Genomic DNA, 22,333 nt, shown 5'->3' on the forward strand with positions numbered 1-22,333 from the left:
TTCTCAGTAGGTCTCCTTATAAGAATCACTTGAGGCCCTTGTCAAAAACAGAGACTTGCAGGAGTTCCCATTGTGGTTTAGTGGTTAATGAACCCGACTAGGATCCCCGAGGATGCAGGTTCGATCCCTGGCCTTGCTCAGTGGGTTAAGGATCCTGAGTTGCCATGAGCTGGGGTGTAGGTCGCAGATGCGGCTCAGATCCCACGTTGCAGCGGCTGTGGTGTAGGCAGGCGGCTACAGCTCCGATTCAGCCTCTAGCCCGGGAACATCCATGTGCTACTAGTGCAGCCCTGAAAAGACAAAAGACCAAAAAAAAAAAAAAATTTAGAGACTTGTAGGTCCCATCTTATGGGTCAGAATAAGTGAGGAATCTGTGTTTGTCCCCAGCACCCTCAGTCTGCACTGGTATATGATTAGAGCAGATATCACCACCTCAGAGAACCCTTGTTGACATCTCCAGGACAACAGAAACAGATCCCACTTCCTGCTTCCTTTACTTTGTTTCACACTCTGCTTTCTGAGTGTCTGTAATGATATGATGATGCCTTTACCGCTTTAGCTTCAGAGGAAAGAAATACAACCAAGTATCTGGGTGTCAATAAATGTTGAATGAATGCATGAATGAACAGATGAAAGCATGAATGAATTCTAGTTCGGAATCCTCTTTCAGTCACAAATCAGTATGAGACTTTGGACGTGTCACTAAATCTCCCTGAGCTACTATTTTCTCATCTATAAAATGAAAATGTTGGTATTTGTTATTTATTGTTAGTGTTGAATTAGACATTCATTTGTGAGTACCTGATTTGTACCACATGTTCATTTATTTGAGTTAAAATTATTGTCTCCAACCAAAACTAAGATAATACCAAGTATGAAAAAGCTCTATATGAAGTATAAACAATCAATAAACCTGTTTGTCTGTTTTCTTTTTGTCTTATTGGGGAAAGATATGAGAAATGTTTAAGTAAGGAATTTTGAGACTATTGAAAAGAGAATTGGGAGTTCCCGCCATGGCTCAGAGGTAAAGAATCCAGCTAATATCTGTGAGGACACAGGTTCAATCCCTGGCCTCTCTCAGTGGGTTAAGTGGTTTAAGGATCCAGCGTTGCCATGAACCGCAGGTGCGGCTCAGATTCTTTGTTGATACTGCTCTGGTGTAGGCTGGTGGCTGCAGCTTCTATTCAACCCCTAGCCTGGGAACCTCCGTATGCAGTAGGTGTAGCCCTAAAAAGACAAGGAAAAAAAAAAAAGAGAGAGAGAGAATTGAAATATCTTGGTACTTTATTAAAATAAAAATTTGAAGAATCAACTGTCTTTTTGAAAGTCATTAAGAATTTCAGAATATTTCCTTTATTTATTTATTTATTTGTTTGTTTATTTATTTTGCTTTTTCTGGGGCTATACCCGTGGCACATGGAGGTTCCCAGGCTAGGGGTCGAATCAGAACCACAGCTGCTGGCCTACACCACAGTCACAGCAACGCCAGATCCTCGACCTACACCACCGCTCACGGCAATGCTGGATCCTTAACCCACTGAGTAAGGCCAAGGATCGAACCCACAACCTCATAGTTCCTAGTGGGATTCATTTCCACTGTGTCACGACGGGAACTCCAGAATGTTTCACTGTAAGCTTCTAGAGTTTTCCCGTCATCTTTCATTTGAAAAGAAAACATGTGGTGGCATTTTGACTCGAATACATTTTTATTAAACTTTGTACCCTTCTAGATGTTAGTTATTAGGATCTTTTTAATTTTAACTAAGGTATCTTTCAAATTTCAGATTTCTTGTTTTGTTTGGTCTTGCTACCGCAAAAACTCATGTTCTCATTTGTTTCTTTTAGGAAAGTACATCACATTTATCCTGGATCCTTTCCAGTACCAGTCAGTGATCAAAAATCAAAAATTAAGCTTTCGAGGATTTAGTAATAAAGTATTACTGAGAGTATTTTCTATCAAAAAGTTGGTGGAGGATGACGCTATGAACGATGAGCTTCATACCTGCTATCAGCTTTTACAAGGGAGGCATCTGGACATGCTGATGGAAAACATAATGCAGAGTCTAAAGCAGGTTTTTGAACCCCAGCTCTTAAAAACCACAAGTTGGCACACAGAATCCTTGTTCACATTCTGCAACTCAGTAATATTTGAGATGACATTGACAACTGTATATGGAAGTATTCTCCTTGGCCACAGGAAAACATTTATTACTGAGTTAAAAGACGACTTTTTCAAATTTGATGGCAAATTCACACAATTAGCATCGGGCATGCCCATTGAGCTTTTAGGAAATATCAAGTCTATTCGATTGAAACTGATAAAACTGTTGACAACAGAAAACTTAGCTAAGTTCCAAGGCTGGTCAGAAGTTGTTCAAAGGAGGCAAGATATCCTGGAGAAATACTATCTGCCCCAGGATATTGAAATAGGAGGTAAGAAACTTCTGAATGATGACTTGTCTAAAATAAAATAATTTACAATAGACCTTTGAAATAAAAAGACAAAGTGGTGACCTTGAAAATTTTTATGCTCTTTCTAATTGGCTAATGATAAAATGTTTTACTCTGAAACAACCCTTTGTGATAATTGATTTTTTTTTTTTTTCTTGCTGAGGTGGTAATGCAGGATACTTAACAGTGATAATGAGAAAGAGTATAACTAAGCGGCATTTACTCCTCTTATCTCATCCCCCTCCTCCCCACCCCACCATACACACATTACATTTTAAACTATTCTCATTAAGCAGAAAATTAGACTTCAGAAGCCTATTGGTCCTCATTAGCATGCACTGATCCTTGGCTGGGTCTGTGTCCTAACATCTTTTAATTAGCACACTGCAAATCTAATCAGTGTAATAAATGCTATTAATCTTCCTTTTCACTTATTTTCTCCCAGCACATCATTTAGGCTTGCTCTGGGCCTCTGTGGCAAACACTGCTCCAACTATGTCCTGGACTATGTATTACCTTCTCCGGAACCCAGAAGCTATGGCAGTGCTGCGTGACGAAATTGACCATTTGCTACAGTCAACAGGTCAAAAGAAAGGGCCTGGATTTTCCATCCACCTCACCAGAGAACAATTGGACAGTCTGGTCTACCTAGGTAATTTATTTTTATCTGTTATGAAGAAAAGAAGGTACCTCTCTGCAAACTCAGTTTATCACTCAAAGCTGTTTACCAAGAGGTGGAGGACACAGCTGCCTAATTGACATAATAACATCCATTTACATCAATTATAAATTATCTAGTTTATAGCTGTAGATACTCTCATTGCATGTAAACATTAAGGCCTAGGTAATTAACTATATAAGGTATGCAAAAGGCTAAACCAAAGCTTTGCAGTTATTTGAAAAAAAAAAGTTTATGCCTATTAAGTCATTTGATTCTGAGCATCTGTTGGGTTGCTAATGCTTTCCAAACACTGCTGTACTCTCTTAACCAGAAAAGTATTTGGGATTTAAAAGAAAGTATTTCAGTCTGGTAACTTGCGTACAAAATATATTTACTCTTCCCTAAAATGGTGTCTGTGTTTTCAGACAGAGGTTGGGATGTTTTATACAGCTTGAAGTATATGATTCTCAAAAATGAAGTAAGAGTGATGTCCATCAGAAGTTCATGATTTAAACAGACGAGGGGAAGGAAAGAGAAAAGGAAGAAAGAAAGGGAGGGAGGGAAAAGGAAAAGGCACAACCACAAATTCCACCATGTGAAATATCAATATTTTAGAAATAGTCATTGACTCATGAGATACGCACGGTCACAGTTTCAAATACATTTGACATCAGAAGTAATTAAGTTGCTTTTCTATGTCTTTGTGGGCCTGCGGGCCAGTAACCATGCGCTTTTGATGACTGCGGATTCTCCTTTTCCAGTTTTGATAAGACCGCTATCATTGTATGAATGAATTTTAATTCTCAAAATTAAATTCCACATCAATGAGTTAGTCTGGTTTTTTCATTGTTGACATTTCACCCTGTGGTTTCCTTTACTATATGTTATTCCAAGTCCTTTTGGACAAATGTAGGAGTGAGTCTTTATATGTCTCTGTTGCTTCCTTCCCCCCCTTTGACAATGTAGGCGAGTATTTTAGCGCACGTCGGCCTCAGTATTTTCCCTTTTCAATATGTTCCAATTCTTTGATGGGAACTTCTAAGAACAAAGGTCCTGCAGGTCTTGATCAGCATTGACCAAGTTGACAGTAAGAATGGCCTGAGTGTTCTAGAGATTGTTCCCACTGGTTAAGATAAGACCCTTCGGAGGCAATAGCAAGAAGCTTGCCTTGTAGTGACAGGTGGCTAGCTTGTTTGGCTGTGCTGTTTTTAGCACACATTATCAAAGTACTTTTGTATTTGCTTGGAGAAAGAAAATAATCCCAGCATTATTAAAATACAAATATGATTTTATTTTTCTTGTCAAAATTACTGGGGAACAAATGCACAGAATTTGCATAACGTTCTGGGTAGTTGCTTTCACGTGGATACATAGTATTTTCTGGGGAGAAGATTATAGTTCCTATGAAGACGAAGGTTGCATTTCCCATATATTGAAGTAATTTCAGTTGTGTTTGATGAATCAGATGGTGTATACTGGGAGGTAAAGCAAATAAACTTTAAGGAATATGTGTTTATATTCAGTACGCAGTTATTGCTCTTAAAAATTTGGTTGAAAGTCATCAATTATCTTTTTACTCACTTCTCACTATTGAAAGAAAAGTTCATTTCACAGTCATAGTGTTAAAGCAGACAAGTTTTAATGTATTCAAACAGAAAAACTGACAAGTTCCAGAGCCATAATTTGGGTCTGTTTAAGTCCATAGCTAGAGAGCTAGAGGTTTTCATCCAGAGGCCCTCATGAATTTACAGCTCACTTATCATCAGCAGATAAACTCCACCACCAACCTGAAGTGCATGGAGATCCATCTGAATAAAGACGGTGCCTTCAGGAATCTAGAAGGTGGATCCCGTTCATCAGGACCTTGGGTACCAGCAGAGCCAATGTTTGTTAGGAAAATTGAATCTTCTAGAAAATAAGGTCCATTTTCTTCTTCCTTCAAACAGACATTTGATACAGATGGAAGCACATTTTTTTTTTGTCTTTTTGCTATTTCTTGGGCCGCTCCCGCGGCATATGGAGGTTCCCAGGCTAGGGGTCGAATCGGAGCTGTAGCCACCCGCCTACGCCAGAGCCACAGCAACGCGGGATCCCAGCCGCGTCTGCAACCTACACCACAGCTCACGCCAACGCCGGATCGTTAACCCACTGAGCAAGGGCAGGGACCGAACCCGCAACCTCATGGTTCCTAGTCGGATTCGTTAACCACTGCACCACGACGGGAACTCCTGGAAGCACATTTTTAAATGAATCAGTCCCACCACAGAAACCTCTGCATCTAATTATAGCTCTATCATAAATATTTCTATCAAAAGGGTATGAACTATCTGCGGAAAGGCAGGATTTACAGAATTAAATACTTACAGGGCCCCAATGTCATAAGTGTACATGCATCCCATCTCCTTGAGGAAAGAGTTCTATGTCTTCCAAGTGCAATTTCTTTAAAGAAAGATATCTTGAATTTTTGTTATTATAAGAAAAAAGACCACCAGGATGAAAGGAATGCTGCATTTTTTTAAAACAGGAAGAAGAATTCCAATACTAGTAGAGCACAGGAAAGGATTTTTTTACAGAGATTCTTGCGTGTCAGCACACATTGCTTATAAAACAAGATTGGAAAGGAAAGTTAGAACTCTGTGGAAATGGGTATCTTATTTCTGAACAGAAATGATTTCTCCTATTTAGAGTGATCCTAGAAGACAGAGCCAGATGGGGCACAGGCTTAACTTATGTAACTTATTAATAATGATTCTGCTTATCAGGTCCTCACTAAAACTTTATATCAGTGTTTAGTAATGGTATCTACAATTAAATTAAATTTAAGGAGTTCCTGTTGTGGCTCAGCAGGTTAAGAACCCAACATAGTGTCTCTGAGAATGCAAGTTTGATCCTTGGCCTCATTCATTGGGTTAAGGATCCAGTGTTGCTGCAAGCTGTGGTGTAGGTGACAGATGCAGCTCAGATCTGCCATTGCCAGGCAGTGGTGTGGGCCAGAGCTGCAGCTCCAATATGACCCCAAGCCTGGGAGCTTCCATATGCCTCAGATGTGGCCTGAAAAAGATAGATAGATAGAAAGAAAGAAAGAAAGAAAGAAAGATAGATAAATTTAAATATAAATTTAGAAAAAGTTGGTATGTAGAGTAAGGTTCAAATGACTGTTACTTGAGGCCTACAGCTCCACAGAGTGAGTTGCTGATACAATGGAAGTTTGAGAAACTCTGAAAGAATACTAAGAATGTATCAATTTTCCCAGAAAGAAGAACCTGGAGTGGAGGTAGGATTTAGAACTACAGGTTTCCAATACAGGAAAAAGAACAAGAGAAAAGATGAGTCAGAGAGAAGATAAGAAAAAGATGATATTGCAAATGGAAGACATTCTCAAAATTGAAGTTTTGTTAAATGGATAGCAAAAAATCTCATTGAGTGCTACTTCTTCCTTCAAGTTACCTGAGTACTGGACAGGAACAAGTTAAAAAGAATGGGTTCAGGAAATGTTATTTACTGTTACCACCAAAATGATCCCTCAGTGCCATCCCTATGATGTTTCTATTATTTTCTTAATTTTCAGTTATCTGTGAAACATGCTGGTATCGAATTCGAGTCCACCTTACCCCACACGAGCACTCTTTCTGTGTATCACATGAAAAGTGCAGACGTGCTCCAAATAAGAACACAGGGCAAAGTGGTTTATAACTTCTGAACTGCTCTGGTGAATTGGTGGCACCTAGTTTTGTCCAAATATATATATCCCAAAAAATTGGGGTGAATTGGTGGCACCTAGTTTTGTCCAAATATATATATATATATCCCCCCCCCAAAAAATATATATATATCCCAAAAATGAAAAGCTGCAGATATGGTCCCAGTGAGAGATATTGAATTAAAAGGAGGTGCTATAAAATGAGAGCTCAGTAAAACTTGTTATTTTTTATAAAGGAGGAGATGGTATAATGTAATAGCTCTAGAACTGGGAACTTGCCATGGTTCTCCAGTGGAATCCCATAGAAGATCTCCAAGCTCATTGTTTGTGAGTAATTAAGGGGGGAAAGAGACAAAGGAGTGATCACTGGAAAAAGTAAAGATTATTTAGTAATAAATAATGATTATTAGACATAGTTCATGTTAAATATATTGGTGACTTCAGTATTTTAAAGCAATTTTATGGACTTCTATTGTTTCATATGAACTTCACCAAGATACTGGGAGACTGGAGCACCTCTTATTTTGTCATTATTTTTACAGAGGAGAAAATTCTCAGGGTGCTAAATAACTTGCCTAATAAAGTCATGGAGGTAAAGGAAAGAAGCAAGATTTGAACTTGGGTTTTATGGCCACACTTTCCTCCTCAGACTTGTCTAGTTCCAGAATCTTTGAAGTCCTTTTTCTTTGTATCTGAATTCATTAAAGCCAGCTGTTATGTGTGCGTGGTCAAGATCAGAAGATGTTGGCTAGATGGTCATAGAGTTAACTCTATGCTTAATTTCAGGGTGAGACATTAGGAATGACAATAGTAATAATTATTATTTTACTGTGTGGTAGGGTTATTAGCTTATTTAACCAGCATCAAGTATTAGCTTATTTATAGAGAAAAAGAGATTATCTAATCCTCAAGTATTTTTCTTTTCATTTAATTCTTAGGTATCAGATGCAGAAAGATTAGTTAACCAACCCAAATCCTAGAACTAGATAGTGGCAGAGCCAGAAATTGATGCTGGGTCTATGTCACTTCAATGTTAGCCATTAAACACTGTCACCTCAGGGAAAAAAACTCCAGAAATGTACTACAGACCTTGACCACTAATTTTTACAAGGATACGTATCATGAATTCTCCAATGCAGTAGGGTTTGAGGGTGAGGTCGAGGTTAGAATTTCACATCAGAATTTTGTGGGTTTTTTTTTTTTTGGCGAAAAAAAACTTTCCATTTTAGAATAGTTTTAGATTTACAGAAAAGTTACAAAGACAGTTCCCATATACCGCCCGCACCACACACACACACACACACACACACACACACACACACACACACACACAGTTTCCTGACTATTAACATCTTAGTGTGGTGTATTTGTCATAACTGTGGGTGTTATTTTGGAAAAGCTCATTCAATATTACAAAATAATTACATATTAGAAAAATGAAAAGTGTACATAATTGAGACAAGCAGTAGTCAAGTTTAACAACATTCTCTCTTCCAGTGGGGATATGCAAGAGGTAGAAGTTCCACTTCATGTTAGAAATTTCTAACTGGAGAAGGGGAGAGAGGCATGTCCCTTAAAGGGTCCACCAGGAATCTGAGAGTGAGATTTTTATAGGTAACAGAGGGAAGCATGGGTTAAAAAGTGAAAAATACTGATTTGGATGTTTATCATATTTTCAAAGCAAAGAGGGCTGGATAATCTAATGAATGCAGGGAACAGAAGTTGAAAGGATTAAATGGGGGATGTAATGGGAAGGCAGATTACTGTACCTCCGTCTAAAAGTCACCTGCGTGAGAACAGGATGAGGAAATGTGTGGTCTAGCAGCAGAGAGCTTAGATCTGCGGTTCTCAACCTTCCTTGCTCTTTGGAATCTTCTGGGGAGCTTTAAAAAGTAGGCAAACCTGGTCCCACCCCCAGAGGTTCTGATTCTATTGGCCTGGAGGACAGGCTGATGGCTTTACAAGCTCTGCAGACAATTCCGCAGATGATTCAAAGGTGCAACCAAGGTTCCAAACTACTGGTTTATTTTTTAAAACAAAATTGACATTTTATTTAGGTTGAAATAAACTCTACCAAATTGATTTTCTTGGAGTTCCCCATTGTGGCACAGCAGAAACCAATCCAACTAGTATCCACGAGGATGCAGGTTCGATCCCTGGCCTTGCTCAGTGAGTCAGAGATCCAGCATTGCCATGAGCTGTGGTGTAGATCAAAGATTCGGCTTGGATCCCGCATTGCTGTGGCTGTGGTATAGGCCCGCAGCTGTAGCTCTGATTCGACCCTACCCCGGGAATATCCATATGTCGAGGGTATGGCCCTAAAAAAAAGAAAAAAAGAAAAAAAATAGATTTTCTTCACCAAAAATAACAGCAGTATTTTCTGTATTATTCCTAGATAAGCCACAAAACACTTATTTTTGTAGGTTTTCTAGGTTTTGCCTGTAAATCAAAAGAAAACAGTAGATACAGTCATGGGAAAAGACAGAAGGAAACAGACAAATCAGTGATTAGTATCCATGGTCTCTGATCCTGCCTTGACCATGAAACAGAAGTGTTCAACATGTATCTGCCAAAAAGCTTATAAAGATGTAGGCTTGGGAGTTCCCATTTCGGCTCAGCAATAACTAATTCAACTAGTATCCATGAGGATGCAGGTTTGATCCCTGGCCTCACTCAGTGGGTTAAGGATCTGGCATTGCCATGAGCTGTGGTGTAGGTGGCAGATGCTGCTCAGACCCTGCGTTGCTGCGGCCCTAAAGAGCAAAAAAAAAAAAAAAATCAGATTCAACAAAGAAATAATGTAAACAGCATCTACCAGATGTTGGAGCAACAATGAGATGGTCTTCCGTTCGAACTTTAACCTGTTTTTTTAAGTTCATTTGATAAAGACAAAATCTATACAGAAATCCTTGTTTGGCGAGCTCTCGCATTTCTCTCACTGCCAAGCCACTCATTTAAGAGGTTTAGTTAATGCAGTGGTTCTGATGCCATTGGCCTGAGATGAAGCCATATCTTTTTGAACCACCTCAGGTAATTGTAATGAGCAATCGGAGCTGATAGCCCCTGAGATATCAGAAAGCTTAAAACAGGTCTGTGGTGATATTACCTCAAAAATCTGCTCGTCTGCTTCCAACAAAATATTAATAGAAGCATGGTATCTAGGGCAGAGAAAGTAGCTCCTCTCTCCTTATCCAACTGAAAGAGCACACCCAAGCTCTACCACATTATAAGAGTCACATTGATTAATTGAATTCAAGACTACAGGCCATGTCATCTCTGACATACAATTAAAAAATAGAATGATAGTTGTCTTTACATACTTTTAAGGGGCTGTTAAGTGGAAGAGAGATTTAAAACAAAATTTTTTTTGTTGCCTTTGTGTTTTCACAAAAGGAAGGAGAATTTCAGCTCAGAAAAAAAAAAAAAAAGCTTATGTCTAAAATGGACATCATTGAAGCTATCCAGTCAGAAATTGAGCAGCATCTTCACCAGAACTCTGGCAAGCATTCCTGTTGTACACCTGTACCTTCTAACTTTAAACCACCTAGGTTGTGAAAGCCAAATCCATATGCTGTGTTCTCTTTTCCCACAACAAGAGTGGCCCAGTGCCCTGAGCAGAGAAGGCCCTTAATCATACATGGATTGACTACTCGAACATTGAATTTACCGTTCTCTATTTTTGCCGTAAACCAAAAGCCGACTCTGCAATGCAGAGTGAAAGTAAGCATTCAGACCGATACAGATTTATTTTTAACTTTACTTAAAATATACAGTTGTTGAGCCAAAAAGTAGTCATTTAGCTTCAAGTGATCTGATGATGACAATTTCTTATTTACCTTCGCACCTGTCCTCAAGGCGGTTATGTAAAGGCTCACGCGCACATCTGGCGGGTCACCCCATTTCCTCATGCCTTCTAGAGCTCCCCCTTCCTGTCCACCCCCTTTTTAAAGACCGCCCCAAGTGTTCAGCCCCAGCTGACTGCGGCCGGGCCTGGGTGTTCATTTCACTCCGGCCATCGCCGATATCCACCGATCACCATGGCTAATCAGATGGTGTGACAGTCTGCACCAGTCATTAAGATGACCCAAATTAACAGCCTGGCCATGTCACAGTACATTCATTCCACATATCCAGACGTGGCCTAAGTGTGAGGCAGAAACTTGGATGTGCTTATTTGTGTTTGCATTGTAACATGCATTATTGATTGTCATAAGCAGCTTCAGTGCTTTAAATTTGCAAATGAGAATCATCTGTCAATTATTACAGCCAGAATTGAGATCCGAGGGCAGAAGAGAGAGTGTATTATTCCTTTTTTCTAGCAGCATTTCATTCCCTTTGCCGTTTTTCTTCACAGCCGCCAAGTAAAGCATCTGAGCTCTGTATTCTTTAGCGTTTTCTTAGAAGGGATCCTTAATCAGAATATTTTTATATTCTGCAAAGGGAAACAAATCTTTCCTAGCCAGGTGAAGAGGACAGTGCAGGCTCTGAATTGTGAATTCCTTGTGGGAATTCTGTAATCCGATTTCCTGGTGTGTACTGGTCAGTAAAGTTCAGTTCTTAGAAGATAGGCAGCCCTCTCTTAATCACAGGGGCAATCGTTGGCACCTTGCAGGGCCTGCTGTAAGTTATCCCCCAAATATTTGCATTCCTGATAGCCATTTTTCTACAGTACATTTAGTAAGTAGAGGGTCTTATTACCTGCTAAATGTTAGTATAAATTAACAATCCATTATGCACAATAAGTTTTATAAAACATTTACAGATCGAGATCATGTTTAATTAAAATTAACTTGCAGATGAAAGCCAAGTGCTCTAATGATCACAGTGACCTTTTATTACCTGCGGTCTCTTGTTTTGGCTGGAATGATTGACAGCTTGCTGTTTGGCTACCATGTTGAATTTCAGCTGACAAGACTTTTCATTTTAACTCAATTTGCCCGCCTATCACAAGCTGGTGGCAGGCCAGACCCAAGTCACCCAGCTCTGCCTCAGCAGCTTGCTCTAGTTCTCATTAGTACGCATTTATTCAGTGGAAATTGGAAGACAAATGCTTGAAGGCATGTGAACTAAGTATAGCAAATTAGGTTTAAAGACTGAATATTTATAAGTATATGGAAAGTTTGTGGGTTTTTTTTTTTTTTTAAATTCTAGAGCGAATTGAGAACTGAGTGCTAGCTTTGGTATAAAAGAAACGAGGATAGAAGGGGGAAGGAAGCTACTAAGAATAACAATACTATAAGGTTTTTCTTTCCATTTTGGAAATATGCAAAATCTCTCTGACAACACCTTATCAAACCAACCTGGCCCCTCTTTTCGTGGAGTGCTTGCACAATGAAGTTTAGCACCTCAAGTGTGAGAAGGGGGGGAAATGAGGGTCATGTTCATCTGTTGCTTGGTTATCCCTTGGTATGCTTTAAATTGCCTTGTTTGTTCGGCACTAGCGCAGAAACAGATGTTGTTCTACCGTGCAGGATAATTTACTGTACCTCCTGGTGCAGCGTGGACGTCCTCCCAGGGCCCAGCTGGTCTGTCAGTGGCACTGGCTGGTGTCTGCTCAACTATGACAACTACAAGTAGAGGCTGCATTTTTTTTTTTTTATTGTGCAGTTGTCATTTTCTCAACGTATAGCCCTGCCTGCATTCTTCCTGGGGCCGGTGGAGAGGCTGTGGCTTTTGTGTCTGTCCGTTGCAACGCAGAGCCACGGAAGCTCCCATCTCCATTGTAGGTAATAATGCCACTCATTACTTTTGTCCTCTGATGATTATCAGCATGATCGCTCAGAGCGAGAGCCAACCTCGTCGTGCGCACATAACTGGTACTGGAAGGTAAAACAGATTTGTCATTTACGATCTGACCGCTAAGCCACACTTGGTGCTCCATTATTGTGATTAACTTCTGCATAAGATATGCTTGCCCAATTGTCATTTGTGATACTGCGGCGGGCGCAAGCTGCCATGCTGCCCGAGAGCACGTCGGCCAATGGGAGGTGACTGTGTTATTCGGACTGTTCGACGCCGGCCCTGTCACAGCGGCCACCCCACACCGATTTTGCTTTTGGGGGTCTTCTTCCTACACCCCTCCTGGATCCGGTGGGTGAACGGCACTGCTGCATATGTCAGCTACCATTTCACACCACAAGCTAAAATGATGCTGTGCTGTTGTTGAGCCAACAGAGCCAGCAGCAGTGCGTGGGAAGCTGACCCTTGCTTTTCACCATAGAAATGTTGGTCGCTGGTGTCCTGCCAGTTGAAATCCGTCGTGTCAGGTGCCTTGTGGCTATCTGCAGTAGAGTCCCTGTTCCAAAACCAAAGTTCTTTTCTGGCCTCGTCACCAACAAACCGATTTGACTCTGCCTGATTATAATAACGAAGGCAGTCCAAAAGAATATGCACAGCCTCACTGTACGTCACATTGAATCACCACACTGGCCACACAGAGCTGACCGCAGCCTCATTTCTTTAGACAAATGCATGCTTAGGGAAAAACCTACTGGGAGAGGGTCCCCAAAGCTACTTGATATCTCTCTGCAAGCTGTGCGTGGATTTCAATTTTTGAGAAATCGCATTTATTTTTCTTTTTTGGCTGATGCAAGCCCTCACTGACCAGCTCCCCTCTGTAATCTAATAATTGGGTATTCTACATTTCAGAGCTTTGCTGCACACTGAAGAAACAGGGCTGTGTGTGTATGTGATTCTAAACTGCAAGCCATCAACACAACCATTTGTTACCATGTGAAGGGGGAAAAAACACTCAATTTGGAGCTCTTTTTCACATTGCTGATTAGAAAGAATCAAGCTTTTTATTCTAGGACCCATTCACGCTGGTGAAAACATAGTCAGTTTTGATTATGAAGGCAGAGATGCAGACCTAGACAGGGGCTACATGCTGATATGCATGCTATCAGAATGATTTATGCAAATTATGCATATTATTCCCAAAGGAATTCCTCCTCAAACTGCCAGGATAAATTGCCGGAAATTAGCCATAAAATCTGTCGTGCTAGGAGCAAAAGGTGAAGGCCACTGGGAAAGCAAGGACATTCTGCTTCTGGAACCTTCCAGGTTATGATGGTGGCTGTTATTTTCCCTGGATGCTGGGGGAAATGTGGTTTTTCTTCTGAATCCTATAAAAGTATTTTTCTTTTGAAATTCTTCCAGCAAATGCTGACTCACATTTTATTTACAGCTAGCATAAAAGAAATTAAGTGTTACGCTGTCTCAGAAAGCACACCACAATTACTTGACTATTTGCTGCCTAAGTGGTTATTAAATGCCTAAGCCTGGCTTTGAAGGCATCGCAGTTCCAAAGGTTGGGGAAATAACCCACCAGTGGTGTACTTTAACTGGGATACGGTTTTCATTTCCAGTGCATATATCCCAATACAGCCTTCCTATCTTGCAGATCATTCTTTCCTACAAAATTCCAAATTAATGACTTTCTGCCCCAGTACAGTGCTGTTGCCTCCTACCTGGGCGATGCCCCAAGCTTTGGGGGTCAGGCCATAGCTGTCTCATCACCCACCCCTCCCTCTCCCACCCAGAACTCCCACAGGCTCCCCCTGGGTGCCCCATAAGTTGAGAGCACTTTTCTGGAGCAGTCATGTTTCAGTGCAATTGTTGCTTGCTTGTTTCCTTCAGAAAGCACCATTCTTGAGAGCTTACGACTATCCTCGTTTTCAAGCACCTTTCGTTTTGTTCAAGAGGACCTGACACTACATTTAGAGGCCCAGGACTGCTGTCTGCGGAAGGGTGACTTTGTAGGCGTCTTTCCTCCCATCTTACACTACGACCCTGAAATCTTTGAAGCTCCAGAGGTAAATAAACATCAAGCCGGCATTGTTCCCTCTTAGATGCAGCAAGCCCAGTCCTTCCCTCCTGATCTCTCCATCTCTCCTTCTTCTGCCACTTCGTTCCAGAAAGGATTTGGGAGCTTGATGACTCCTGGTTTTCCTTTTAATGGGAAAGATTTCCTATTTCCTGAAAGGTTTCCTTCAGGGTCTCTCTTTCAAAGGTTTCGTCATCTATAAATAGAAATACAGGGATGAAATTAAAGGGTAGTTTCTTCAAATGAAATAAATATTGATACTATTATGGATGTTATTTAGGCCACCGTTAGGTTTTGCCTGGCAGAGAATTATCAAAAACCATAGAGGGCTAAGCTATTGACGAGTGGCTTAGAGAATAAATAATGATGACTATTCTGCTACGTGTTTCCAGAGGCGGGGTTGACTATCCCAGAGTCAGGTACTGTCATGGCCATAGTTAAGCCCATCTACTTTTTCACCTCTTAATAAAGGTATGTGCCCCTTCTTGATCAATTAGGATGGTATTATGAACTTGAGATTGTAAAGCTGCTGCTCATGGGTGAAGCTCTGAGGGTAATTGTGTCATCTCCTTGTATTTTTTTTTCTGAAGCTGGAGTTAATGAATATCAAAGACTGGAAATTAATCCACCCTGGCTCATCCCTTAATACCACTTCAGAGGTTCACCACCTGCATGCAAATTGCACACCGAGTCATGTTGTTACTGCAGTGGGTTTTGTATATAAAATGTCATTTTTCAAAGGGAGACCTCTATCCTCCTTTTGAGCAGTTTATAGCTCAACTGCTTTTAAACCCAGTTATTAAGATGTTTGGCGGCCAAGCTGGATTCAGATATTGTTGAATTTTGGAAATTATTGAGAAAAGGACAGATTTCAAATACAATGAGATATTTGCATTTATGTCATTAGCAAAGGCAAAATTTTTTAAGTGAGGGGAGGATGTGCATGTGGTTTCTGTGTGTTTCAGAAGAGGTGTTATGCGAATAATGTCAGCAAATCAGAAGTAGGATATCAGTGAGGGAGTGAACATTTTGCAAATAACAGGCTTTATCTCCATGTTTGTAAGTATCAAAAAGTTCCACATGTAAATAGGTGTTCAATTAGTAAAGCAAATAAATAGCTAATATTTGCAAAATATTTCAAATTTAAAAATAGTTTCTTTCTCCAATTGTTAATGTATTTAATTTCTGCTTAGTTTTTATACGAAGTGATTATTCTGCTAGTCATTAAGTTTACTATTCAGGTCGCAAGAGTAAAATCAACAAATAAGTGCTTACTGAATCACCACTGTTGTTAAGGTCTTTGGGCTCCTCCTATTCTCCACCCCTGACCCTGCCCTCATGATGGAAAAGACCGGAAATTAGACTTTTAGGCATTTAAATATTAAAGGTAAACATTGAAAGTGTGCTGATTTGTTTTTTTCTGTGGGATCCTAAAGAGCAATGCCCAAACTTTACATAATAAATAGAAGCCATGGAGTTCCCTGTTGGCTCAGCAGGTTCAGGATCCAGTGCTGTCACTGCAGTGCCTTGGATCACTGTTGTGGCAAGAGTTTGACCCCTAGCCCTGGAAATTCTGCCTGCTGCAGGTGCAGCCAAAAGTTAAAAAATTTTTTAAAAATAGTAATCAGAAAGGTTGGCTCATACTAAATCTGTGGGAAGAACAAAATTACAAAATTGTAATACCATAAATACTGATTTAGCATCATTAGGGTAGCTCTAACTTGAGTTGATGGGCGTTCTCTCTTTATCCGTCTAAATGCTACCCAAAAAAGTGTAGATAATCTCTTAATTAACTAGAAATGGATGGCTTTTTAAATTTTTCTGAAAGCTTCCTCAAATGTATGTCAATTGGCAGCCAGAATTCTTGCCGCTGGCTCTTAAGAAATCAGTAAACGGTGATGATTACTTTTCTGTGAAAATGTCATATTCAAAACTAGAGTTATGGAGAAGATCAGATCTGTTGGTTGGTTTTTCTGTGGAGGTACTAAGAGGTAAAAAGAGGCTGGGCCATAGGGGAGAAACAGCAGACATTTAAGATGGTAACACATTACCATAATCATGTATCCTCCTAAAGTAAGGACCCAGTGAAACAACAAAGTAACTACAAAGCTATTAGTATATCCCTCTCAAAAGCTCTGAAATTCAAAAGCCTTATTTGACCTCATGCAAGTCTGTCCAATCTACTTCTCAGAGGTGTAGGGATTATAAATGAATTTGAAAGCCCTTGAAAAAACTCCAAATCACTATAAAAATTGTATCAGTACTCTTCTGATTATTGTCACTGCTATTAGAATATACTTGTCATGACAAATGTGGAAATACTCTCAATAATTTTTTATCTGTTTCTCCAACTGGAATAGAGACTGTGCCATTAATACACTTCAAGAAAACAACCATATGCTGAGTATCTACTATCCAGAAAGCACTTTGATGCATAATGGGTGACACAAATATGCAAAACGCCCTTGTCATTAAGTGCTTATGAGGCTTGTCCTTATCATATGGCTATGTTCTCATAGCCACATGCTCCATGTTGCATGAGTTTGTGCCACACTGGTAAATCATGCCACACCAGTAAATTGGTACATCCATACCTACCATGTTGGTAAACCAGCATGCTGAAAGCCCTGATTTTATAAATTGCCGTGGTGTAAATTCTTTCATTTTGGCTTATTTCACGTTACCAATGTGAAGATCCTGAATCATGTTGGGAAGAGATGTGTACCCTCAGGCTACAGCACATCGCTGATTGGAACCCAAGTCATGGAGATAAAAAAGGAACTTATGTATTTAATCATCTTGCTCCCAGGAGGACCAGCTATAAATCAGGGGCAACAGTGCAGCTCTGTAGTCCTCTATTCAAGACAGTGACATTTGTTATTTCTAGGAAGTTGTATCTTTTGTCTAATCTAGATTTCTATACCCAAAAAGATGAATTGAGTGAATACAATATATCATCATATTCTGTTACCAACCCCAGCAAGACCACGTTTTATGCTTTTTTATCTTCAATGCTTCATACACAGGAAGTGCTAAAAAATCTGTTGAACTGAACTAAACATAAAATTTAGAAAACACAGATTAGGGTGTTATGCAATGTTCCTCAGTCACTCATACCCAAAATTCTTCTCTATCCAGGAAATTGTATCGTCTATCCAATCTTTATTTCTAGTGCTAAATATTATACCATTTTCTATTTGTAAACATTTTCTATTTGAATATTCATCTACTCTTCCTTCTCTACATCTTTATTTACTCATTGGATATCTCTGTTTTCTTCAAAAGCTTGAAGATTGCTTTTAAAATACACTTTATTGTCATGTATTTATTCATTAATTCAACAAACATATATGGAACCTCTACTATGTGCATAGCACTCGGTAGGGGCTTTGAAAATACAGAGACAAATAAGACAGCGTGACAACTCCCATCTCCTGGGATTTCTTAGCTCTGCCATTTCCTGCGGATGGGTTAGCTCTGTCTTCAGCCTGGTGACAAGATAGCTGCAGCCTTGCAGGCGTCATATTCACATATAACCACTTCTAGATGAGGAAGAGTGGTGAACCATTGCATAGTTTTTTTCTTTCTTCCCAAGAAAGGAACTTCTCCCAGGTGGCCAAACAGACTCTTCCCCTGTGGCACTGACAAGACAAGGTCGCACACCCTAGACTAACTCAGTCAGAGGCCAGATCAATGTAACTACCATGACTGGTGCCTCCACAAAGCTCGTGAAAAAAAGGCATGGAGTCAACCGCAACAATCAGAAGAGGAACAGTAGGAAATTTCAGTGTCTTCACATGTCTCTGATGATGTCTCTATTCTCATCCATTTAATAATGTTACATTTAATTGCCCCCCCCTTTTTGTCTTTTGAGGGCATATGGAAGTTCCCAGACTAGGGGTCGAACCACAGCTGTAGCTGCTGGCCCACACCACAGCAACATGGGATCTGAGCTGCATCCAAGACCTACACCACAGCTCAGCTTTGTTCCGCTGAGCCACGAAGGGAAGCACCGAGCTGTTGTTACTGCAAAGAGTTTAGGCTGCCATGTATTTAAGGGGTTCCAAATCAATGTGATCTTGAGCTTCCTATCTTTATTCTATGTCACTGTGACCCCAAAATCTCCGAGGTGAGATTCTTCCACCCCTTCTCTTTTTGGCTAAAACCAGACTCTATTCCTAGCAGCAGCCACACGCCCTTCATTATACTGGTCCTGCTCGGGATTACCAGGTCGCAGCAATGGAAAACAAACTGAAAAGAAATTTTAACTCAAAAGGACATTTGTGCTCACAGTCCGTTTGAGCTGGGTGGTAGTCACAGAGCTTAAGAAGTTGGCCTTTTCCCTTCTTGTTTCATAATATAAACAACTGGATAGGAATTTCTATGATGCTTATTATGAGCAAACTGAATAGAGGTGTTGGAAAACTAAAGGAGTGACATTACTGGTTGGTTGGAAGTTGGAGGAAATTGCATGTACCCTAACTGAAGGTGGCAGGGATAGGGCAGGGGGCGGACAAGGACATTGTTTGGTGATCAATGGGGCTTTTGTATTCACAAAGAAGAACAGAAAAGCCAGGACAGTTTATAATATCAGCACACCGTGAAGTCATCACCCAAGCTAAGTTTACCTTTTGCATGTTCTGCCTTGAACCATGGGACTGACTGGAGTGAGAGCTTTTCAAAATAAAATCATTGCATGGCATAATGGACATCAACTGGTTTGGCTTAGGCAAGGCGCTCTTACAAGGATAGACAAGCTCTGTACAAGGATGGACAGATAATTTGAGGTTAGCACTGGTTAGATCCTATTCGGATGCATCCCAGAACTGTCTCTGGGAAAATATACTGGTATGCTGTTGCAGATTAATTTTGCCCTTATGATCTCATCAGCTTGCAAGTCAGGAGGCAGGGGTTGAATAGAAACTAACCAAGATGTGTTTCCTAAGCTTGACTGTTCATCAAAATTAGTACCCTTGGTAAATGAGTATGAGTCCCATACTTTAAAAGGAAAAGATGCTGCTGACATGAATCCTGGCATTGAGTGAGAAAATTAGATCATTTGTGATGGATGCAGAATCAATCCATGTATCGCAGGGTTTTCACTATAACCCGAGTCCTTTCTGGCTGACACGCTTCTTTGCCTTTGCCCACATAGTTCATAGGAAAGTTATGCTGAGCAGGTCTAATGTTAATGAGCACCATGTACAGAAAAGACTCAGTCCTTGTCATGCAAGCCACGTGCATTAATCTAATCAATGGTTTAATTCACCATGGGCTGAAATAAGGTCACTCAGCCTCCTCTCAGAGACAAGTGAGAGTAAATTAAGATGGCGGACCAAACAGCCCCATAATTTATGTATAACTTGTTTATGAAAACATATCAGAAACCTAGTGAGTTTCTCATAGAACTGCTATTGGGGAAAGTCTACACAGCATCAGAAACCATGCCAGACTGATTCTGTGGCTTAGGTCCTCTCTAGTGCTCAATGGGAATCTTATTATTTTATACCTATTTGATCCAAACGTAAGCACTGCATCCTAAACACATCCTTCTCATCCATCAGTAGCTGATTGGGCAGGGACTAGAGAAGGACACACTAGGGGTCCTCAGGCAACTTCTGTGGCCAGTAGGTTGTACTGTTTCCTAGTAACAAAGAGCTCTGCAGGAGCCCTTCTCTCTACCTGACACATAAGTTTTTCAAGTACCCATAAGCCAGCACCCATCTTGGAGAACAAAAACAGATATACTGCTTCTATACCTGGAAAACTCAGAATAGGAGAGAAATGCGAAGAAAAGTCATACAGAACATTTTGGATTTCAGCTTGATAGGGGAGAAGTAATTTTCTAGTAACATTGGACTTTTTCTGAAAGCCCATACATGATTTGCTCTTAGCCAAGTTTCCCTTCCTGGCTTTTGCCGGATTCAAAGAAACCTTTTAAGATGGGCAGGGAGTGCTGGTAGCTTTGTGAACCTGAACTTACACTATTACATGTAAATATTTGACTTTAACATTCTCTTTTCTTCTTTACAGGAGTTTAGATTTGATCGTTTTATAGAAAATGGTAAGAAGAAAACCACCTTTTTTAAAAGAGGGAAAAAGCTGAAGTATTACCTAATGCCTTTTGGATTTGGAATCAGCAAATGTCCGGGCCGATTTTTGGCAGTTGTTGAAATAAAGCAATTGTTGGTTATACTTTTAACTTATTTTGATTTAGAAATAATTGATGATAAACCTGTAAAACTAAACTTCAGTCGCTCTTTGTTTGGCATTCAGCATCCAGACTCAGATGTTTCATTTCGATACAAAGTAAAATCTTAAAGAAGCTAAAAGGAAAGAAAAGAAATCTATCAAAACTAACCCAAATAGGTCCTCAGCTCACCTATTTGTTTTTAATTTCTTCAGATGAAATTGCTTTGTTTGTTTTTAAAGTGCCAGTTTCTGTTTGAATGGAGAACATTCCAGTTTGTATCTGGTCGCAAAACCCATCATTAAAAAAAAAAAAGAAAAGAAAAAAGAAAAATAGGATGGTGGCATGAAAATGGACATCAAAAATCAACATAATGATAAACCTAAAGTAGCTTTTTAAAATTCTACATACTATGATTTTCAGCTGTCATAGTAAGTGTGTCTTCACAGCAATAAGATTTAATACTGTGGGGTTTTTTTTTTGAAGTCACAAATTCTTCTCTAATATGTAAAAATACACTTGATGTACTCAAGGAAGTTTGTGCTGGAAATGGACACACTTTAACAAATTCCAAGTTCTCAGAAAAGGAAATTAAATTTCCATGAGATACACTGGATGAAAACGTTCCCTTCAAGTATAATATCAATAATATCTATATTGCCGGAGTACGTTTGCATTAAATGAGTTTTGCAGTAGATTAAATGCTTCAACTTCACTTCACTATTTAATCATCCACAAATGTTCTTTATTACTTTGTATACTATGGCTCAATAGATCGAAATTTCTTGTTATATAAGGCCACTCATGTTCAAGTTAGATGCTGATAAGATTTATCAGTGTGAGGACACACCAAAAGCTATTATATATTCAGCGATTGCCCTAGACATTAGTATTAGGTTTATTGTAGGAGTAAATGTTGAAATCGTTACAGGATTGATTGTAGCATTTAACTCTAGTGTAAACTATAAGGGTTACGCCAGTATTGCAATTAACATTCCTAAATGCTCCCATTTATATCAACAGAGAAACTCAGTGGCAGTCTTTGTTCTCGACACCTCACCTCTTGGACTTGATGTTTATTCGTATTATTTGAATTGCAACATTATGTAATACAATGTAATTCCATATGCCACAATGCAGCATTGTGTAGATGATTCAAAGATTTCTGATATCAGATTGCCAAATGGTTGTCTGGCATCCAAACTAAATGCCATATAAACAGGCAAAGCAGGTAATTAAACCCAGTTAATTCATGCCGCATTCCCTGGCACTTTTAGTATTTCAGAAATGTGCTCTCAGTTTTAAAAAGGAAATTGATTTTTAAAATAACTTTATCGAATACTTAACCATACTTAATAACTAAATAGATTTTTCTGGCATTTATCTTCTACTTCCTGAAGTACATGCTCTAAGCACACCTTGGTGAAGGTCTGCTGGTCTAAACTCTGTTTTTTGCTGGAATGAAGATGTTTTCATCTTTGCCCTCATTCCTGAAAGGTGGTTACT

The 22,333-nt window shown here is 39.7% G+C and overlaps 1 protein-coding gene across 2 annotated transcripts in view; it reads left to right on the forward strand.

Moving 5' to 3' along the window:
* The window catches only part of LOC125129286 (cytochrome P450 7B1), a 172,447-nt gene extending 151,239 nt beyond the window's left edge, over positions 1-21,208 (forward strand). For both annotated transcript variants that reach the window (XM_047783845.1, XM_047783846.1), the window contains exons 3-6: positions 1,846-2,433; positions 2,897-3,103; positions 14,451-14,626; positions 20,671-21,208. In XM_047783845.1, coding sequence (XP_047639801.1) covers positions 1,846-2,433; positions 2,897-3,103; positions 14,451-14,626; positions 20,671-20,958 — 1,259 coding nt within the window. In that variant the 3' untranslated portion in view covers positions 20,959-21,208. The remainder of the gene's footprint in view (positions 1-1,845; positions 2,434-2,896; positions 3,104-14,450; positions 14,627-20,670) is intronic.
* Positions 21,209-22,333: the final 1,125 nt, after the last annotated feature.

This window comes from Phacochoerus africanus, chromosome 6 (assembly GCF_016906955.1).
Source record: "Phacochoerus africanus isolate WHEZ1 chromosome 6, ROS_Pafr_v1, whole genome shotgun sequence".
NCBI lineage: Eukaryota > Metazoa > Chordata > Mammalia > Artiodactyla > Suidae > Phacochoerus > Phacochoerus africanus.